The sequence below is a fragment of the Aulostomus chinensis genome, chromosome 12, assembly GCF_037954235.1.
Source record: "Aulostomus chinensis isolate RoL2024-O1b breed Wild chromosome 12, RoL_Achi_v1.0, whole genome shotgun sequence".
Lineage (NCBI taxonomy): Eukaryota > Metazoa > Chordata > Actinopteri > Syngnathiformes > Aulostomidae > Aulostomus > Aulostomus chinensis.
Genome location: NC_141331.1, coordinates 18,340,489 through 18,360,143, shown reverse-complemented (window position 1 = coordinate 18,360,143; position 19,655 = coordinate 18,340,489). Strand labels below are relative to the sequence as shown.

The 19,655-nt window shown below is 41.1% G+C and overlaps 2 protein-coding genes across 2 annotated transcripts; both read left to right on the top strand.

The window, feature by feature from the left end:
• Positions 1-2,234: 2,234 nt before the first annotated feature.
• Positions 2,235-4,491, top strand: hoxd10a (homeobox D10a). The gene is made up of 2 exons (XM_086221292.1): positions 2,235-2,967; positions 3,791-4,491. Exons 1-2 carry the CDS (start codon positions 2,235-2,237, stop codon positions 4,063-4,065), a joined length of 1,008 nt encoding a protein of 335 aa, XP_086077418.1. The 3' UTR covers positions 4,066-4,491.
• A 1,757-nt stretch (positions 4,492-6,248) lies between these two features.
• Positions 6,249-7,823, top strand: hoxd9a (homeobox D9a). The gene is made up of 2 exons (XM_086221291.1): positions 6,249-6,840; positions 7,303-7,823. Exons 1-2 carry the CDS (start codon positions 6,303-6,305, stop codon positions 7,545-7,547), a joined length of 783 nt encoding a protein of 260 aa, XP_086077417.1. The 5' UTR covers positions 6,249-6,302; the 3' UTR covers positions 7,548-7,823.
• The last annotated feature ends 11,832 nt before the right edge of the window (positions 7,824-19,655 follow it).

Sequence of the window (19,655 nt, the reverse complement as noted above, 5' to 3'; positions counted from 1 at the left end):
TAAATGCTTTCAGATGTCCAGCTCATCTTTTTTTTTTTTATATAAAAGCAAGGTCTTTTCTTATATTTTGTCAGAATATAGGCTATGTGAGGAATAAAAACTGCATGCGTGATATTTTATTTTCTACCTGCTAACCAGCTGAACTGATGCAAATCCCGAATGGTATCTCCCAAGCAGCAATTTCATTTTCAAGTCACGTTCAAGTGTCGTTCAAGTGTGTGGGAGACTGAGGACATTTAATTATTCTGTGTACCGCAAAATCTCTGCTGAACCTCCAATGCACAAACTTAAGCCGAAGGCCGCACAGTCTTACAGTGAATCCGTACCTATAAAACTCCAAATACGATGCTTTTTATAGGGGGATTATTTATCTATATCGTTTCATTTAATTTAATAATTTTGCAGCTGACTCATACGATTGTTCTATTCTTATTTCTGTTAATAATTTGCTTTAAAATATACTGTATGGCTACCAAACAGCTAAAACTGTTTATTATGATAATAATTATAATCCATAACATGAATGTTTTCATTGTTAAAAAAAAACTTTGTTGGCAAAATGTCACCAATACTTGTGTACATATATTTTGTGTGTATGAATTGTTGTTTACATGAAAAGAAAATGTATTAAAGATCCTGTCAGTAACAATTCAGTTGACTGCGTCGCGGGATACTAAGAATATTCAAAGTACAGATGCGATTGTTGGCATCATCGGTTCCTTCTAGTAGTTGTCAGAATACACATTGTTGTCTTTTGTCAGGTGTGTAAATATCCGTATAATAACTGAACGGGTACTTTATGTATTTATTTTAAAAAACAACAACAAAAAAACACGACTCCATATCGAATATCTTGCAGTGAAGGCCTGTTTTATGACTCGTGATATTGAGGTAGCGTACAAGCAGTACTCAAAACAAAATAAAGACTGAAGAACGGAGACGATGCCTGCTAATCTAACACCGCGCCTCTGATTATTCCATCTTCAAATCACACTTTCCAAAATTCTTTCAAACTGCATGTAAAAAAAAAAAAAAAAAAAGTGAAAACCTCGAACATCTTTGGAGACGATTTTACATCTAAAGCCTGATTTCTTTTTTTAATTTTATTTTTTTTAAATAAATTTCTTATTAACCCTCTTGCAGATTTTTTAAGATGCTTGTAAACAAACACCAAAGCGCCCTGTGCTGAAAGAAAGCTTCATCCCCTACCTCTCCAAACGCGTCAGGTTGTTCATATGTTTGAACTTCAAAAACACATCTGCAACCACACACACGTGAAGAACGAGTGCGGCGTGAGTGGCTCGTGTTTTAACCTGAGCGGAACTCCCTCAGACCGCGATGCTGAATGGTGGACTCACTTTTTACATGAATTATTTGATTTTATTTTTTTTCCTTTTGCCATTCGGGACATCGAACTCGCGGGATTCTTCATGTTTTACCACAATAACGAGGTTCTTTTTTTCTGTTTTGATGACAAATGTTATGCAGAGTGAAACAAATAAACCGACAAACCTGAATCGTAGGGGAAAAAATGGAAAAGGCGTGTTGGATTTGGTCTTCTTTTTTTTGGCTTTTATTTATTTTATTCTGTCTTCATTAGAAAATAGTTAAGGCAAATACAAAGTCAGAGTTGAGTTCTGATATTGTGGGTGTAATATGAAGCATCATCATCATCATCATCATCATCATCATCAACAACAACAACAACAACTACACCGCTAATAACGACAACAGCGTTAAATTCTGTAGAAATGCTGCATTTGTTAAGTAGTCTGTTGTCCCCTGTGCGCCATGTTGGCAGCAGTTCAGCACACGGACACCCACGCCCACTCAACGAAACGTGGCTTTGTAGCGTCCCACACGTGGAAAACCTTTCACAAAGCCTCGTGTCGCGAGCAGATGGAATCCACACGCAGGTCACCTCTGTTCTGGTGGCATTTCTGAGTCTTTGATTGTTATAACAGCTCTAATTTGGTTGATTTGTCTCTACAGTCCCGCCATACTTGAGCCTGTAAACAAAACTAAAGCCAGTAGGTGTCGCTGTTGACCGCGTCTGCATCCGCAGTGCGAGAGTGTGCAGGGAGAGGAGGCTGCGTCTCAAGGCCATTTTCAAATCTCATTGGTGGGCTTGTCATGTGGTCGGGAGGCATCCTGACTTGCACGGAGATTGTTTTTCCTAGATATGTCAGCTTACAAAGGACACCTCTCTCCTCTTAAGAACTTAACCCCCAAAAATGTCCTTTCCCAGTAGCTCTCCTGCGGCAAACACATTTCTAGTGGATTCTTTAATTGGTGCTTGCAGGACGGACAGCTTTTTCTCCAGCAGCAACATGTACATGCCGTCTGGCTCAGACATGGGAACTTACGGAATGCAAACCTGTGGACTCCTGCCGTCTTTTGGCAAAAGAGGGGAGGTTAACCACCAAAGTATGGCCATGAATGCCCACTCCTACATGCCCCCAATAGATAACTGGACAGATGCGAATAGACCCTGCAGAATAGAGGCGCCCAGTCAGATGTCAAACTTTTCATTTTCACAGAGCATAAAGGAAGAAAGCAACTGCTGCATGTACTCCGATAAGAGAGTGCAGAAAGTCAGCCCGTCAGAGGTCCCCGCATATTCTACCCTTATTCCTGAGTCAGCCGATGGTCCAGAGGTCCCGGTTCCGGGCTATTTCAGACTGAGCCAAACTTATGCGAATGGGAAGCATCAGGAAAACTACCGTCATGAGCCGCCGACTCCAAGCCCAACACTGATGCAGCTCAGCCGGGTCACCACAAAACCGCAGTCTTCTAATTTTGCAGAATTGGACAAGACAGGCGAAGACGTTGCGCAAAACTCGGAGGCCTCAAGGACACCAGTCCCCGTAGAGAGCCCGGACCCCCATCAATCCAGCCCGGAGGAGAAGAGCTGCTGCCTGGAAGCCCCTGACTTCAGTCCTGAGCTGCTCCACAAGGAAGGGAAAGGTGGGTTGGCTTCAATGAAAGCGTTTATGTTGTGGCGCTTTGCTGAGAAGCCTCCAGCATCGTAAAACCAAGCATAAAATACAAACAACCCTAAAGTCGTAATGTTTAATGAGAGTCTTTCTCAGGTTGCAGTAATAGGCAGCTGAATGGTTTTACCATGCAGCACGCAGCCTATATGCACCCTTTTCATCACATTCAAATAGCAGGAGAGGCATTTCTGAAATACTTTTATTTTGGTAAACAAGTCTGGAAATACAACATTCACACAGGTTCAAGTCACACACAAACACAAGCAGCGCCTCTCCACTAATTTCTCCAAAAATGCAAAACCTCCAAAAAAAAAAATAGAAATATATATCTTTTCTGTATAAGCTGCTTTCATATTTAGACTTTTGCGGAAGTGTTAGCTCTCAGAAAGCGTGAGCAGGCGTGACAGTATCTTTGTGGGGTTTTTTAAAATTTAATTTTTAGTGATTTTACTCTGCATCTTTCACATAAAAAGGTGGACAACTCTGTGAGTTTGAAATTCAACAACTAGCTGAGGAACAGAAATAACGTGACATGCAATTTCAGGCTCCAGATATCCTTTTTTATTTCATGATGTTTCAATGTTTTTTTTTATTTATTTATTTATTTTTTTGCCTCTGGCGTGCAATTAGAATATTTTCGTGGCATACACGCAACCGCTAACACCCCCTACATGTAAGTAGACACCACAACGTCAGGTTTATTTCCCAGAGGTGAAATTCAAATCAGCAGGTGAGATTTTGATTCACGCCGCCGCTCTGAAATCCTGTTGGTCTTTTGTTTTGACTCCCACCAGACAGCAAGACAGAAACGCCGACAAGCAACTGGTTAACAGCAAAAAGTGGGAGAAAGAAGAGGTGCCCCTACACAAAGCACCAAACCCTGGAGTTAGAGAAGGAGTTCCTCTTCAACATGTATCTGACCCGAGAGCGCCGCCTAGAGATCAGCAGGAGCGTCAACCTGACCGACAGACAGGTCAAGATCTGGTTTCAGAACCGCAGGATGAAACTGAAGAAAATGAACCGAGAAAACCGCATCCGTGAACTCACCTCTAATCTCACCTTCTCATGAGCTCCAGCTGCGGCCATATATTCATTATATTTCATGTTCAAGTTGGATGCTTTCTTGGCATTGGACGTTTATCTTCAATTTCAACCAAACTGTGACTCTATGTGCCAATTTTCCTTAGTGTGGCGTCGTGTGTTTGTCACAGGGTAAAACTTTTTTTAAATTTTTTTTTGTTTGTTTGCTGTTAAATTATTGGAGACGTACTTTCTGCCCTCAGACTGCCATCCAATTCAGTCCGAGAAAGATGTCGGTAGCGAGCTGTATATGTGGAAAGAGTAAATGTGTTTCGGTTACGAAAGAACATTTATTGTCGTACAGTGTGTCATTTGTTTTACAGTGGGTTCAAACTCTTTGCTCAGTCGAGGAATCATCCTGTGGGATTAAGAACTGGGCAGAAAACGCAGCTAATCTGTGAATTTATTGCATGTGTGTGGCATGTATCTTGCAATAAATAGATGGTCAAATTATTATTTTTGGTTTGTATTTGTTGATGCTATCAAATTCTTTCTTAAATTCACTGATCCATGTTTTATTTATCGTTCATTGTGACTCAGGATATCTTCCTCCGGTGAGTCGTGGAAGGTTATTTTCTATTTATTTCTAATTGAAAAAAAAAAAAGAAAGATATCAGAAACACGCAAACAAACGCAGAATGGGCGGTATTCTATTGCGCTGAAGGATCATTTTGCGAGAATGTTTCGGGAATAATACATTTCCAAGCTCGTTTCTTTTGAGGTGTATTTCTACATATTTCCAAACGATGTCTCCCCACAATTCCCCAAATATTTGCGATAATCCCGTGGCTCCGTCCGCGACGAGTTGTTTTTGGCTGTAAGAGCGTTAAATCGTCATCTTTTTCGTTGTTATGATAAATAATATTTTGTCATAATTGCTGAAGATATTACACCTCCCCCCCCAAGAGAAAATATCATTGTCACCTCACAGTCAGAAAGAGTTATTATAAAGGAGTCAATTTGATATGGAATACTTGTCATAACAGCTACACACAAAGCCTCTTTTTTCGCCCCTCAAACGATCCTTTTTTTTGTGCTCGCAAACAAAAAAGTGGAGGTCATGAAATCAAAAAAACATGACGCTGCTGTTTTTCAGGGGCCTTCCGTTGATAAATGTGCATTCAATCACAACGCAAAGCACTGATAAGTCAACTTTAGGCTCATGTAAGGGAACACGGGCTCTTCTTTTATTCGCTGCATGTAATAAAAGTACACATAAATACATCTCTACACATCATTTTTTTGTTGAGTGAAGTACTGTGTAATCCTGATGGAGGTGGTGTTGTGATCCATCCGGCGGATTGTTTTGTACGGAAACTCAAGTCATTCTATGTCAGGGAGAGGGAAAAAAATATATATCAAAGTTCCATACTTACAAAAAACTGAATCTATCATAGTTTTAAAACCTCTCGGACAGAAATGTGGCTTTAGCTTCCCCGAGTGTTGTTTTTTTTACTTGTGGCGTGTATAATCACGCGCACCTCATAAAACATTTATTGATAGGCTACATTATGGCTCTCCTTTGAATGAATACAATAATTTCACAGCTGCCGTTTCCGGCTCAAGTTTGGAAATTAAACCAATCCAGAAAATATGTTTCCTCGTCGGATATTAACAATGAATACACCGCGCTGTGGACGGAAATGGCGTCTGTTATTTTTACAACGTGTTATTACATCTATTTTACGAGGATTCTGTAAGTCAATAAAGCATTTTACTACAAGTGTGTGTGTGTGTGTGTGTGTGTGTGTTTGTGTGTGTGTGTGTGTGTGAGGGGGGCATCAGGACGAGATTATAAGAGTTTTCTTCAACATTAAGATGTAGAAGATCTGTGTGTGTGTGTGTGTGTGTGTGGAGGAGGAGGAGAAGCCTCCTATTCCTCAGCTATATTGTTACAGCCACACGCGCATGTGAATTCGGGTGATTGTTTACTCCCTCAAGTCACATCTGCTTTGGACTTCTTCTTCTTCTCCTTCTTTCGTCTTCTTCTTCTTCTTCTTTTATTATTATTATCATCCTTGAATTGCAAAGCTAAATTAAACCAGACGAAGAAAACAGAGGCAGCGAGGGCAGGATTGATTTACTCGCAGTATTGGTAAATATGACCACGTGATCCATGTAACCAATCCCTGTAGATGCAGGCCAGCAAAAATACTATGATTGTTCATAGAGGGACGCTTCCCGTAACAGTTCAAGGCTTATTATAAGAGTAGGGAGAGATCAAAAATGTCTTCCAGTGGCACTCTTACTAACTGCTATGTGGACGCTATCATGCGGCAGGAGCCGGAGGATGTGTACGGTGCTCGCTTTATTCAGCCTCCCCACACGGTGACCTCGAGGCCGCCAGGTACTGGGAACAACGCGGACTTCTCTTCTTGCAATTTTGCGCCAAAGTCCACCGTTTTCTCGCCGTCCTGGTCCTCGGTTCACCCACAAGGGATTTATCATCCGTATATGCACCACCACCAGTCGCATCTCCCCGCCTCAGACAGCAGATATGTAGGCGTTCGCTCTTGGATGGAACCCATCTCCAACCACGTTTCGTTTACCGGTTTCCCTTCCAGCCGTCGCCCGTCGTATGGGACAAAGCCGGAGATCTTGCCAGCCAAGGAGTGCGACACGTTGGAGGCAACAGCAGCCCGGCCGCTCGCGGGTGAATTCGCTTGTGGAGTATCGGAGTGTCCAGAAAAGACGAGCAAGGAACACAGTGGAAGCGAGCTTTCGAGTCACAGCGAGCCCAAAGAGGAGAAACAACTTGACCCAAGTAAGTAAAGGAAATAGCCCTGATTTACAACCTTAAGAACTGTATGAGCTGGGTGTGTAAAACTGGAGGTTTTACTAACCTATAAAAGTGTTTTGTAGCCTACTATACTGCGGCTCGGGAAGGAGAGAAACCCGCCCTACTTGGGTTATTACAGGGGATCCTAAAGTTTTTCATGTCACAAGACACCTAAAATAGATACTGGAGATGTTGGAGAGAAAACAATCCAGATAAAAAAATTTAAAAAAAACAGCAACAAACCTTGTGACTTTTCCCATTGAGTCTTTAATCACACAAATCCTCCTTTTGGCTCCCGTTTGACAAAAAAAAAAAAGAAAAAGAAAAAAGATAAAAACAACCGCAAAAAAAAAGAAAAACCCAGCACAATCTGACACCCTGACAGCAACCAGTCAACCGTAACTCTTGTCACATGTATGTATTTATATATTTATATGTGTTTTCCAGACAACCCTGCAGCAAACTGGATCCACGCACGCTCAACCAGAAAGAAGCGCTGCCCTTACACAAAATATCAGACTTTAGAGCTGGAGAAAGAGTTCCTCTACAACATGTATCTGACCAGAGACCGACGCTACGAAGTGGCCCGCATTCTCAGTTTAACCGAGAGGCAAGTGAAGATCTGGTTCCAGAACAGGAGGATGAAAATGAAGAAGATGAACAGAGAGAGAAGCAGCAAAGAGCAACTATGAGTTTGCTGCTGCTGCATGCTGCCGTTTCATTTTGAACCAATGAAGCCATCTTAACAACATTTCTACACGTCCTGTAGCTCGGTATTGAGTGTCGGTGTCCTGTGGTCAGATTTGTTACAGGAGCGGTCAAACCTTCTTATGGCACTCTGTATTTCTTTTTATTTTACAATTTTACTTTAAAAAAAAATGGAGCAGTTTGACAGAAATGTTAAGCTTTGTAAGTGCGTATATTGCTTTTTAGATGTTAAGAAATTGGAGTTGTATATAAAGCATTTTCATAGCTATACTTGGTTTGCTGTCTCTGTTGGTACGCACAAATCGTCGAACGGCAAAAATATCCAAAAAAAGAAGAAGAAAACACATTTGTTTGAAAAAACAAACAAACAAACAACAACCCCAATGCTTTTATTGGTCGATTATTACAAAATAGAATAACCAGACAGACATCATCCCCAAGGCTCACTTCCACGTAACATCGCTATCTCCTGAACTTCCTTTCTGGCACATTGCTCATAGTTTTTTGTTGTTTTGTTTTGCCCGCAACAATGCTTCTGGGTAGATTAAATGGTCTAAAATCGCATCCCCCCCCCCCCCCACACACACACACACTTAATCCTACATTTAACTGCTGCTTCTCAAATTGTTCTTTTAAATACACTGGATTTCATTTGAGATTTAGTAGAATAAGTCATAAAATGTTTACAATTTGAAGAGGTGTTGCGGAGATTTCCAATTTATTGTCTAAGTTGTACGAAGAATGAGTTTAAAGCAGGAAGAAACGAGGTCCAATAAAGTTAAAGAAACGGCTAGACGTCTGGCCTAAATGAGTTTATGGTCCCGGCCAGTAATTACGCTCTCCTTTGAAACCCCCTTTTCTGGGGCGTTCGCGTCTGTTGCTGACAAACAAAATGTAGACGCTTTTCCACAGGGTGTCTGGCCGATGAATTGTTTCAGAGGAAATCACTCCCACCTTAATGGTCACGTTTATTCATCAACTCCACTTCCCACTGATGGGAAACAAACCTTAACATTGACGGCGGGCACGGTTCCTTTCTGGGGGTTTTCTCATGCGAATATGTGATATGGTAGCATGTCTCGTCACAATGACCTGAAGCATCACATTTCCATCATGGCTGCTGTCAACAGACATTTTTATATCAAATAATGGGGGAATCTTGCAAAGTGTAGCACTAAATTCTACATGTTATGAGCAGCGAGTTTTAATAGAAACGTGGTCGCGGCGCTAGAGGGCGATATTGTTCTTTTTGTCTCAATTACAACCATTTATAGTCAGACACAGACAACACATGGACCTCTCGACAGTGTGTGTGTGTGTGTGTGTGTGTGTGTGTGTGTGTGTGTGTGTGTCTGCAGGAGGGGAAAAAAACAGTCTTGTTCGAAAATACACGATTAATCATCTTGTGTAAAACTGCAGAGTGAAAGCAAAACCAGTAAGAGGAGCAATTCTCGTGAAAATACCAATGATAGCTGAAGTTCTTAGGGGCTCAGAGGTAGAGCGGCCGAAAGGTCGCCGGTTCGATCCTCACCTCCCCCGGTGACCATGTCGAAGTATCCTTGAGCAAGATACTGAGCCACTGATGGTCCAGGGTGTGCCCAATGTCAGCCGGGATAGGCTCCAGCGCCCCCCACCCATAACGGATAAGCGGTATGGAAAAAGGACGGATGGAATAAAAGCTCTTGCAAAACAGCAATAACTAGACAGAAGCTTCCACAGAAGGATATGGACATCACAAAATGCCCTGGAAACTCTCGGAGAGCTGCACATTGATACAACAACGAAACATTTAACAAACAGTTCGCAATACCAAAGAGAGGAAAAAGATGAATTCGAATCTTTTCTTGGACTTTTTCTCCCCCTGACACCGGTGGTCAGGTGTGTACTTGCCTTCATTAACGACTGGGCAAGATGAACTGATTACATGCAGGGGGAAAAGAATACAAAAAACGTATCAAATTTGTTGTTTTTTAAATTTAGCCTTCATCTCCTTTGGCATACAAACCAATAATAACATCGTCGAATTCGTTAAATACTCGTTGTGTTTCGATGCCGTTTGTTGTGTCCGAGTACCGTGAGGTGATGTTTCTAATTCGAATGGGAATGAAACGCGTTGCGATGGGCCTTACATTACATTATAGTCCAGTGTTGTTGTTTTATTTTATTTTGGGGCAATAAAGCAGGAATAAAATAATAATAATAATAATAATAATAATAATAATAATAATAATAATAATAATAATAATGATCTTCCACGGTTAACAATTAATGTTTTTGTGACCACAAACAGGAAACAAATAAGGCCTAAAACGCATTTACACTGCCTCTGCAATTGAAACCGATTAGAGCTTTACACGCCATAAAAATACTGCAGGGCGTAGCCCAGCTCTCTCTCTCTCTCTCTCTCTCTCTCTCTCTCTCTCTCTCTCTCTCTCTCTCTCTGCTGTGTTTGATTCTGCAGAAGAACAATAAGAGGCGTGATTTTTTGCTACTGTGTTTATGGGTCAACTCCCTATTTGTTTGGTGGCTGCTGTTGAAAGCCACATCTTCCTGAGGTTAGAATGCAAAAAAAAAAAGCAGCGATGGAGGACAAGACGAACTGATTATCTGACATTGGCTTTCTAGAGATAAGAGTAGACAGGGCCTGATGCCTTAGGTGACCTCTGACCTCAAAATAAACACGCAACCAATGTAGGCGGCAGCGTTCACTCTATCCGTGGATTGGACTCTGTCTTTGAAAGGAACATTCCTCTAATTATCTCCATGTCGTCAGACTGTCATGCGCCTCCTTTCCTTACATGTCAACTGGAATCAGATTCACTCTCCACACTGGATGCAATCAAGTTACACTTCTGCTCCAAACACACACACACACACACACACACACACACACACACACACACACACACACACACACACACAAAGAGACAAAGGCTTGAGCACTTGACTGTTTCCAGAGCAGTAAAAAGTCTGAAGAAAAGAAAAGATAAATAATATTGAAAGAAGACGCACTGATTTGTTTCTTGTTGCCCCCCCCCCCCCCCACGTCCACCACCCCCCAAAAAAAAGTTATGAGAAATAGAGCCCCACTTCCAGGGTGAAGACAATCCTCTTTTTAGATTTCAGCAAGGTCTTTAATGTCAAGTTTGCAGGTGAAACACAGCTCGAATCCAACAGAGGAACATCTAAAATGCTTGTGTCTGCAGCCTCGCGTCGCTGGAGCAGTAAAACACGGGCGCCTCCTTTAGCCTCGGCGTTGTGTTTGCTCGCAACCAAGACAACAATTTTCTTCCAGGCGAAAAAAAAGATGAGTCGAGGAATCATGGGAATATGTTGCGGTTCTATCGATCATTCACTACAGACGTTTGAAAGCGGTGCGCAGGCCATGTGTCTTTTCAGTAGTATTTTTTTTAGCCGATGTGTTTTTTAAAAATTTTTTATTTCACCTGACATTGTAACAAAAACACAAATAAAGCATCAAACTGTAGCTCAACACAACAAGCAAACCGCGTGGTGTGCGCGTCATCAGTGAGACTGGATCGTTCGAGGCGTCCTCTGCTGCAGCATTGCGTCTTTTGTTTGCTTCATTTCTGGGGGAGCAGACGAGGAACAAATAAAACTGATGCTGAAGAAATAAAGGATGAAGAGAATATAGGAAATAATGATTACGGTTACACACTGTTGAGAGTCGGCCTACTAATTAAAGGTCGGGCAGATAATATATCTCAGATCGATAGATTTAAAAAAAACAAACAATTGAAAGTATTTTCTTCAGAATTCAAAATAATGTTTAAGGTAATGTAAAAAAAAAAAGGGTCTTTTTTCAATTTTGTGGATTTTTTTTTCCTCTTCCGGATTTGAACAGATTCGATGGTCTTGAATTTTATCGGTGAAGGTGAAAAGAATCCCCCAGCAAACACAGACTCTGATGTGTAAACAGGGTCGTACCGTGCTGCTTCCACGCTAATCTCCAGCTACATTTTCGATCATACCCCCCCACTTTGTCTTCATATCAGTGAATGTGCCTGTGTGTGTGTGTGTGCGCGTGTGTGCGTGCGTGTGTGTGTGCGTCAAAAAAAAAGAAAAGAAAAAGAAAAGTATTAAAGCAGTTGCATGGGATTTGTTTCGATCTTATTATCTATTGAACGTGTCGGACGCCATTAATTCTCCCCAATCAAAGTAATTGGTCTCGTCTCGTCTTTGGCTCCCCATCAGTCACTCAATGGACTGATCCACCAACATGCCACACACTGACTGGAGCTCGGACCAAATACACTTTCTATGCAAACGTGGCCACTTTCGTCATCCGTGGCCTCGAATAAAAGGCGGTAACGCGATAGAAGGAACATGAACCGTTCATCAGTACTGCATCTAATAAGTCGACGTTCAACCAAAACACACACACACACACACACACACACACACACACACACACACACACACATACACACACACACACACACACACACACATTATTTGACAGGAAACCAGAGCCATAGTTGGATCATAAATCGCATGGTGCTGACTCTGGCAAGCAACCAGATGAACCAGAATGAAATGAAAGAAATTATTTCTTGTTAATCTTGTGTGTGTGTGTGTGTGGGGGGGGGGGGGGGGTGGGGGTGGTGGTGGTGGTGCAGATGTAAAATTTATCATTTAAATCTCGAGAGTCCAAGGCGTGAAAAATTATGATGCCGCAATCATTTCTTTTTGTGTGTGAGTGAATAAAATCAGGCCTGTAAACCGCATCGATAAATTACGAATGCTGATGAATTTGTTTTAATAGTGTTAAAATAACAGGCTACATTTAACAAGGATTAATATAATTTGTATCCTCTTTCGGTTCTATCGTGTTAGAAGCAGTAGGGAAAGAGAATATGGCTTAAATATGGGACATGAAGTGAACAGCTGGTCCACAGGCCACCTACTAAAAAAAAAAGGAAAAGGAAAGGAAAAAGCAGTTCGAATTCTGGCGTCAAACGCTTTCTCCAAAAAGACTAAAATCACAGTCGCAAACGCCTGAATTACAGTGGTAAACATAGTTTGAGATGAGCACAAATTCAACTTTTTCTTCAGCATTTGCGGGCAAACATGAATGCGTCTTTATTTGCACTAAGTGAATACTTTTTTGTGTATTCGGTTTTATTCGGAAGGGTTTGCTTTCTTATTAATTAAACCCAACATTATAAAGGACGCAGTTTTTTCATAATTGCATTTAAAGATTTAATATATTATGCAGTCGAGGAAATTAGAATCCAGACAACAGCCTTGGTGTTTTCCTCTGGAGGACATTGAGGGGGCTCCTGCTATTATGCGCAAAAACTGGGAAGAATTGCCGCAGTCGAAATTCCTTTTTGTGAGAGGACAATTTACAACTTGGCAATAGACCTTTTTATGTGCTTCTATCGCCTGTCATTGGATGCCACTGGTCATGTGTGAGAGGCAAACGTCTTCATGGCTCTTTTCCTGATTTCCCAGGCGATTTTTTTCCTCACTGCATTCTGCGTCTATGGCGTTCAACCCGACACGCCACCGACGTCTTTCTTAAAAATTGCCAGTTAGTCGTATCATAAAGGTCCGAGCGCACGCATCTGCAACTCTGCGCTGACAAGAGGATCCTTTCAACTTGTGTCCAGGCGGCAGCAGCGGCGGCGGCAGCAGCAGCAGCAGCATGGCTGTCCAGAAGTCCATCAAAACGCAGATGATGGGTAGAGCTGGTCGAATAAACATGGATTATCTTCATGGTTTTGGTGAGTTGACTGTGATCGCGCGGTTTATTCACGCGTGGATGAGTGCATGAGAAGTCTGACAGCTTCCTGTGTCATTAGTCATGCAAATGAGCAACAGGGTAGTGGAGCTCAGGCTATTTTGCTGTTTCTTTTTTCTTTTTTTTGCTGGTTGAATTGAATTAAATGTACTTCACGCTGTGACGATGCTAGAAATCACCATTGCGATGTGTTGTACTTGTAAAACTCGATCATTTAAAAAGAGATGAAATATTCCCACGATATTTTCCGTAGGTTATTTTGCAATGTGTGCATGAATATTTATGAGAGGGTTTTTGACGCAGATGTGTTGAAATATCCTCCTGCATTAGAAAAGTGATTATTTCCTGCCTTGACTTGATCCGAAACAGCTTATTCCCATCCCTTACACAGCCAGAATCGGCACATATTTTTTTGATTTTTGTATTTCTTGAACTGCTATAAAAAAAAACTGCACTAAACTGCTGAATTGACCGTTTCTCCTCATGTATCGCATCTGGTTGAAATGCTAGACTTTATTCGAAAAATAACCCTTTATATTCTGCGTGGAAACCAGGCTGAAGTTGTTCAGTTTTCATAGCTGTTTTCAGCTGCTTGGAGACCAACTGAACAAAGACAGTATTTCACTGTTGCCTGACAGGCAGCTGCGAAAGTATTTACAGCCTTACTGCAATGCGGCAAAATGGACCCTGAACAGACACAAGCAGAAGCCTGAGAAAGACGCAACTCCCTCACTGCTGCTGGATTAACTTTATGATTGTACATTCTGAACGAGTTCAATTATTTCTGTTTCACTGAAATGAAATCAGGCCCTGCAGATAGATGGATAGATAGATAGATATTACTAACTGCATCTCCAGGAATAATACGGTTTTTGTTGTTGTTGTTTTTTAACATTTGAATCACGCACGTCTTCCAGTCAAATACGATCTACACTGACTCCTCTTTTATCAGATGTAATATAATAATAAGTTCTATTTGTAAAATGTTATAATTTCATTTGTTGTTACCGGTTGAAAGAAATGATTCATGCATTTCTATCTGACGTTATATGGAATAACTACACTGCAAAAGATACTACCCCCCCCCCCTTGCGTGTTACCTGTTTTTTTTATATTCTGTACTTTAGTTCAACAAATGAAAGAAGACATTTTTGCTAAAGGATTCTTGGGAGTATTCGTTTGAGCCAAAAAAGAGAATGTCTTGAATAAAGGATCGTCAGTCATGGTGGAAACACGTTTAATCAGACAAAACTCCCGAAATTCATTCACATATCAAACAGGTGCAAACGCCCTCAGTCCTCATCAAACACGAGATCTGGAATATAAAGACATTTTTTACAGTGGAATGGGGGATAAACCTCCAAGATCCAGCAGAAGGCGCTGTTGTCAAACAGACAGCGTCTGAGCGCCGACTCAGCTGCAATGTGATTGGCTGAGACGCACGGTCACGTGATCCAGCTCGTGTTTGAAATGGGCTTTTGTGAAGTTTGTAAAAAAAAAAAAATCACCCTTCTGGACTGTTATTTTGCAGCTAACTGGAGACAAATAAGAGCAGTACCTATTAACTTCTGTATTGGGTCATAGGAAAGACTTTGATGTTGCACAACTACACTTAATTTATTGTAGAGCGCCAGGAGAGAGGAAAGCACCTGAAAATAAAGATCATTTTATTCAATAGGGTACACAAAACTGACGATTCAATGATGAACATTTTAACACACATTCATTAAAACGTGTTGAACTTCTTGTGAGGATGTTGAAAGAAGCGGCGGAGGAGAAAGTTTTATAAAAGGGCCTTTTAATGATTGAAACTTTTGATTGACAGTACCTACATTGGGCATAAACGCTTCCTCTTAAACACCCCGTGGGTCAAACGTGGTTTTGGTCCTCAAACCGTATTCAGTGTACAACCTTCATGTATGAAAGTCGCAAGTGTGTTATGATTTGTCACGCTTACCTTGCACCCCTCAGCTTCCTCCTCTTCAGACAGGAACAAAGGGGAGGGGCAAGCGTGCTCTACACGTTGGGATTGGCTCGGATGAACGGATGACGCCACTCTCATTGTGGCAGGTTCACTCGGAAGAAAAATGAATTTGAGCTCAGAGCAGTGTCGCTTGTTTGATGCATTTGCTGACACTTCAGAGGTCAAACGGCTCCGGCAGGAGGATATAATCAGGTCTGAAAATATCAAAATTCCTCCAAACCTGAAAGCAGTAGAATATTAATTTGAGTGGACACAATTTGACACTACACTCACTAGGCTGCTTAAAACTGCACCAAAATAAAACAATGTCGTCTTTATTTTGTCCTGGCGCACATCTGGTCCCCTCACGACTGTTACTACCTCCTGGCTTCCCCAGTCCTCCCTTTTTATTTCATGCGCATCAGTGTAATCGCTGTTATTGAGTAAGTGCAACTTTGAGGGTTATTTATGGACCTGCGCGGTGTTGTGAATGGCTGTGCGGAAACACGTGATGCCATTAAAGTTTGTTTTATGGCCTGGGACTTGACAAGCCAAAATATAATTCTCATTGTGTATTAGTAAGACGGTCCAGATGGGTTGGAATGGAGCTTGAACTGGCAGCGGGTTGCTCGTCTCCTTCAGCATGGATGCGTTTGCTCTCCGGTGTGCCATGTGCTGCGGTCTCGGTGGTAAGCGGAGTTTTATCATTGCGGGTGTTATATGGGCGTATGATGTCACGCACACCAGAGAATATGGCATTTCCTGCCTCTGGAAGCAGAGGCTGGTGGGGACAGACGGTTAGAGGAGGCGCTGCTCTGACAGAAATGCTATCACAGTTTGAACACGAGTGTGTGTCGATCACATTAAACTGACTCGTTTTATTGCTTATTTGTTTTGAGGAAGAACAACCTGTTGTTACCTGATTTTTTAATATTTTTTTATTTTTTAGGAACTCTCGGAAATGACTTCTTTTGAAGGTGAAATTTATGTATTACATATCTGTTTTTTTTAAATTGTACACGTTTAATTATTCAATCAAAAAAATAAATAGTCATGGACTGCATTTTAACCCGGATTATTTTAGCAATCGTAGCAAATCACATCGTCATTAAAACAATGAATCGGTGGTTCCTTCTTGGTGGCCTGGTAAAAGGCCTAACGAAGATCCTGCTTCTGTTGCTGATTTACACCGTCAACAATTAAAGTGAGATCGAATATCTACTAAATAATGTTTTGTACGGTTTTGAGGGATTGAGGCGGTAACAGGTTTATTAAATATCAATATCAGTGAAAACGCCTCCTTACCTCGCGCCATTGTGAGATAAAAAAAGGCCTTGTGTTTACTGTTGGTCTTCAGCTGGAGGTTTTTTTTTAATTATTTTTATTTTTGTTTTCCAAAGCCTTTAAATGTGATTAAAAAGCAAGTTTAACTGTTTAGTCTTGAGCTTAAGCCAGGCTGTTGGGAAACGCTGACTTTATCATTCTTTTGTTGTATGTGGCGGCTTTGACCCGTCTCAAGGACTCGCAGGGGAAGGTGACAGACAGGTCAGGCTGTCTAACACTGAAAACAGCACGGAGGCGTTTATACCGATGCGGTCGTTTTACCTGAAACCAAAACGAATCATTCTGCGCGTGTCGGGGTTTTTTTTTTTTTTTTTTGTAATTAAAAATTTGCAGTGCAGGGTCTCACCTGCAGATAAAGTCTGAAGATGCTGCGTTGCACTTCCATTGTCTTTTTACTCCTTTACTCTTTTTGCTCTTTATTATATTGAACGCTTCTACCAAACTATACAGCTCTCAAATATAACAGTATAAAATAGCATAATATTGAACATATATATATATTTTATTTTATTTTATTTTTAATTTATTTATAGGGGAACTGCAGCTGTGGTTGTGTCGTATTTCAAGCTTCCAGACTTGTGAGGTCAAGTGCTGGCCAGTTGTCTTCCAAGCAAATGAATCCCACGACTTAAAGTCCCGTTGTATTGTGACTGAAACGGACTCAGGAAGCTGCAGGGAGATTTTACCGTCTTACAACGGTTGTAATGTCCTCCATTTTAAACTATTTGGATGTATAAAAACGGAATCCTAGCATTAGAAAATCTTGACTATTTCAAATGTTAAAGGCATCTTGACTCGCTCATTCAGAGCTCGGATCTTATTCAGGAGCGTTCGCAGTGACTGCCGTGATGGTGAATGGTTGATGAGGAATTGGTCAACTTTTGCACCCTTTGAGCTGTCAGCGGGACTGAAATAATTGAACTTTTGGATATGTTTGCTAAATGATTCGGTTTGACCTCCGCGGCCTTCAGCCTCATCTTCAGGACGTGTGGTGATAAGCCCCTGAGCGCGAGCCAAGCTCCCATCCAGCGCAGTCCTATTCCTATCTGATAGTTCTTTATCTGATAGTGCTTTATCTGATAGTCCTTTATCCGATAGTCCTTTATCCGATAGTCCTATATCTGATAGTCCTTTATCCGATAGTCCTTTATCCGATAGTCCTTTATCTGATAGTCCTTTATCTGATAGTCCTATATCTGATAGTCCTTTATCTGATAGTCCTATATCTGATAGTCCTATATCTGATAGTCCTTTATCTGATAGTCCTATATCTGATAGTCCTTTATCTGATAGTCCTTTATCTGATAGTCCTTTATCCGATAGTCCTATATCTGATAGTCCTTTATCCGATAGTCCTTTATCTGATAGTCCTATATCTGATAGTCCTATATCTGATAGTCCTTTATCTGATAGTCCTATATCTGATAGTCCTTTATCCGATAGTCCTTTATCTGATAGTCCTACATCTGATAGTCCTTTATCCGATAGTCCTTTATCTGATAGTTCTATATCTGATAGTCCTTTATCCGATAGACCTTTATCTGATAGTCCTTTATCCGATAGTCCTATATATGATAGTCCTATATATGATAGTCCTTTATCCGATAGTCCTTTATCTGATAGTCCTACATCTGATAGTCCTTTATCCGATAGTCCTATATATGATAGTCCTATATCTGATAGTCCTTTATCCGATAGTCCTTTATCTGATAGTCCTACATCTGATAGTCCTTTATCCGATAGTCCTTTATCTGATAGTTCTATATCTGATAGTCCTTTATCCGATAGACCTTTATCTGATAGTCCTTTATCCGATAGTCCTTTATCTGATAGTCCTATATATGATAGTCCTTTATCCGATAGTCCTATATATGATAGTCCTATATATGATAGTCCTTTATCCGATAGTCCTTTATCTGATAGTCCTTTATCTGATAGTCCTTTATCTGATAGTCCTATATCTGATAGTCCTTTATCTGATAGTCCTTTATCTGATAGTCCTATATCTGATAGTCCTTTATCTGATAGTCCTTTATCTGATAGCCCTTTATCTGATAGTCCTTTATCTGATAGTCCTATATCTGATAGTCCTATATCTGATAGTCCTTTATCTGATAGTCCTTTATCTGATAGTCCTTTATCTGATAGTTCTATATCCGATAGTTCTATTCCTATCCGATAGTTCTATTCCTATCCGATAGTTCTATTCCTATCTGTTCCTCTCAGCTTTCTGTTTGTTTGAAGAGGAGAACATGATCCCATTCTCAAGTTTGCTCTATCATGAATTTGCTGAGCTCATCTGCTGCCCAGACACGGGGTTTTCTTGTCTGCTACTTGATGCCTCAGGTTGAAATGATCAGGGATGCCCTGGCAGCCTTGTCTTTTTAGCGAGAGGCAGACAGGGGCACTTTAGGTCATGATGAACTGGAAAATGGCGGAAATTACTCAAGAAAAAAAAAGAGATGAGGGTGGCCATTAAGGGAACACTGCTTCACATTGAGCACAACAAGACAGCTCCTTCCTCAGAGTGTATCCGTCTCTTATTTCCCTGTGATGGTATATTGATATTTCTGCTGTGAGATGCTCCACAAGTGTGGCCGTGACGCCTCCCGTCGTCTATATATACCCTGTAGAACCGAATTTGTGTGATGCAATCACAGTCACAGATTCGATTCTAGGGGAGTATATGGTCGATGAAAAAACTTCGATTTATTGATTTATTGCCACCTTTTTAGGCGCTTGGTGGTCTGATGTGTCACCCGCTGCAGAGACGGTGGTCCAGGAGGGTGAAGCAGACCTCCTCCATCAATGGTGTTGAAACTCCGCAGGCTTGAAGCGAATCTGAGACCAAAGGTTACACACATGACGGGCTCGGAACTGATTTACAATAATAATAATAATAATAATAATAATAATAATAATAATAATAATAATAATAATAATAATAATAATAATACAACTCAGCTCCATGTGAAGCTCTTTCTCCCATGTCTCTGCTGGCCAATCGGCTTCTGGGAC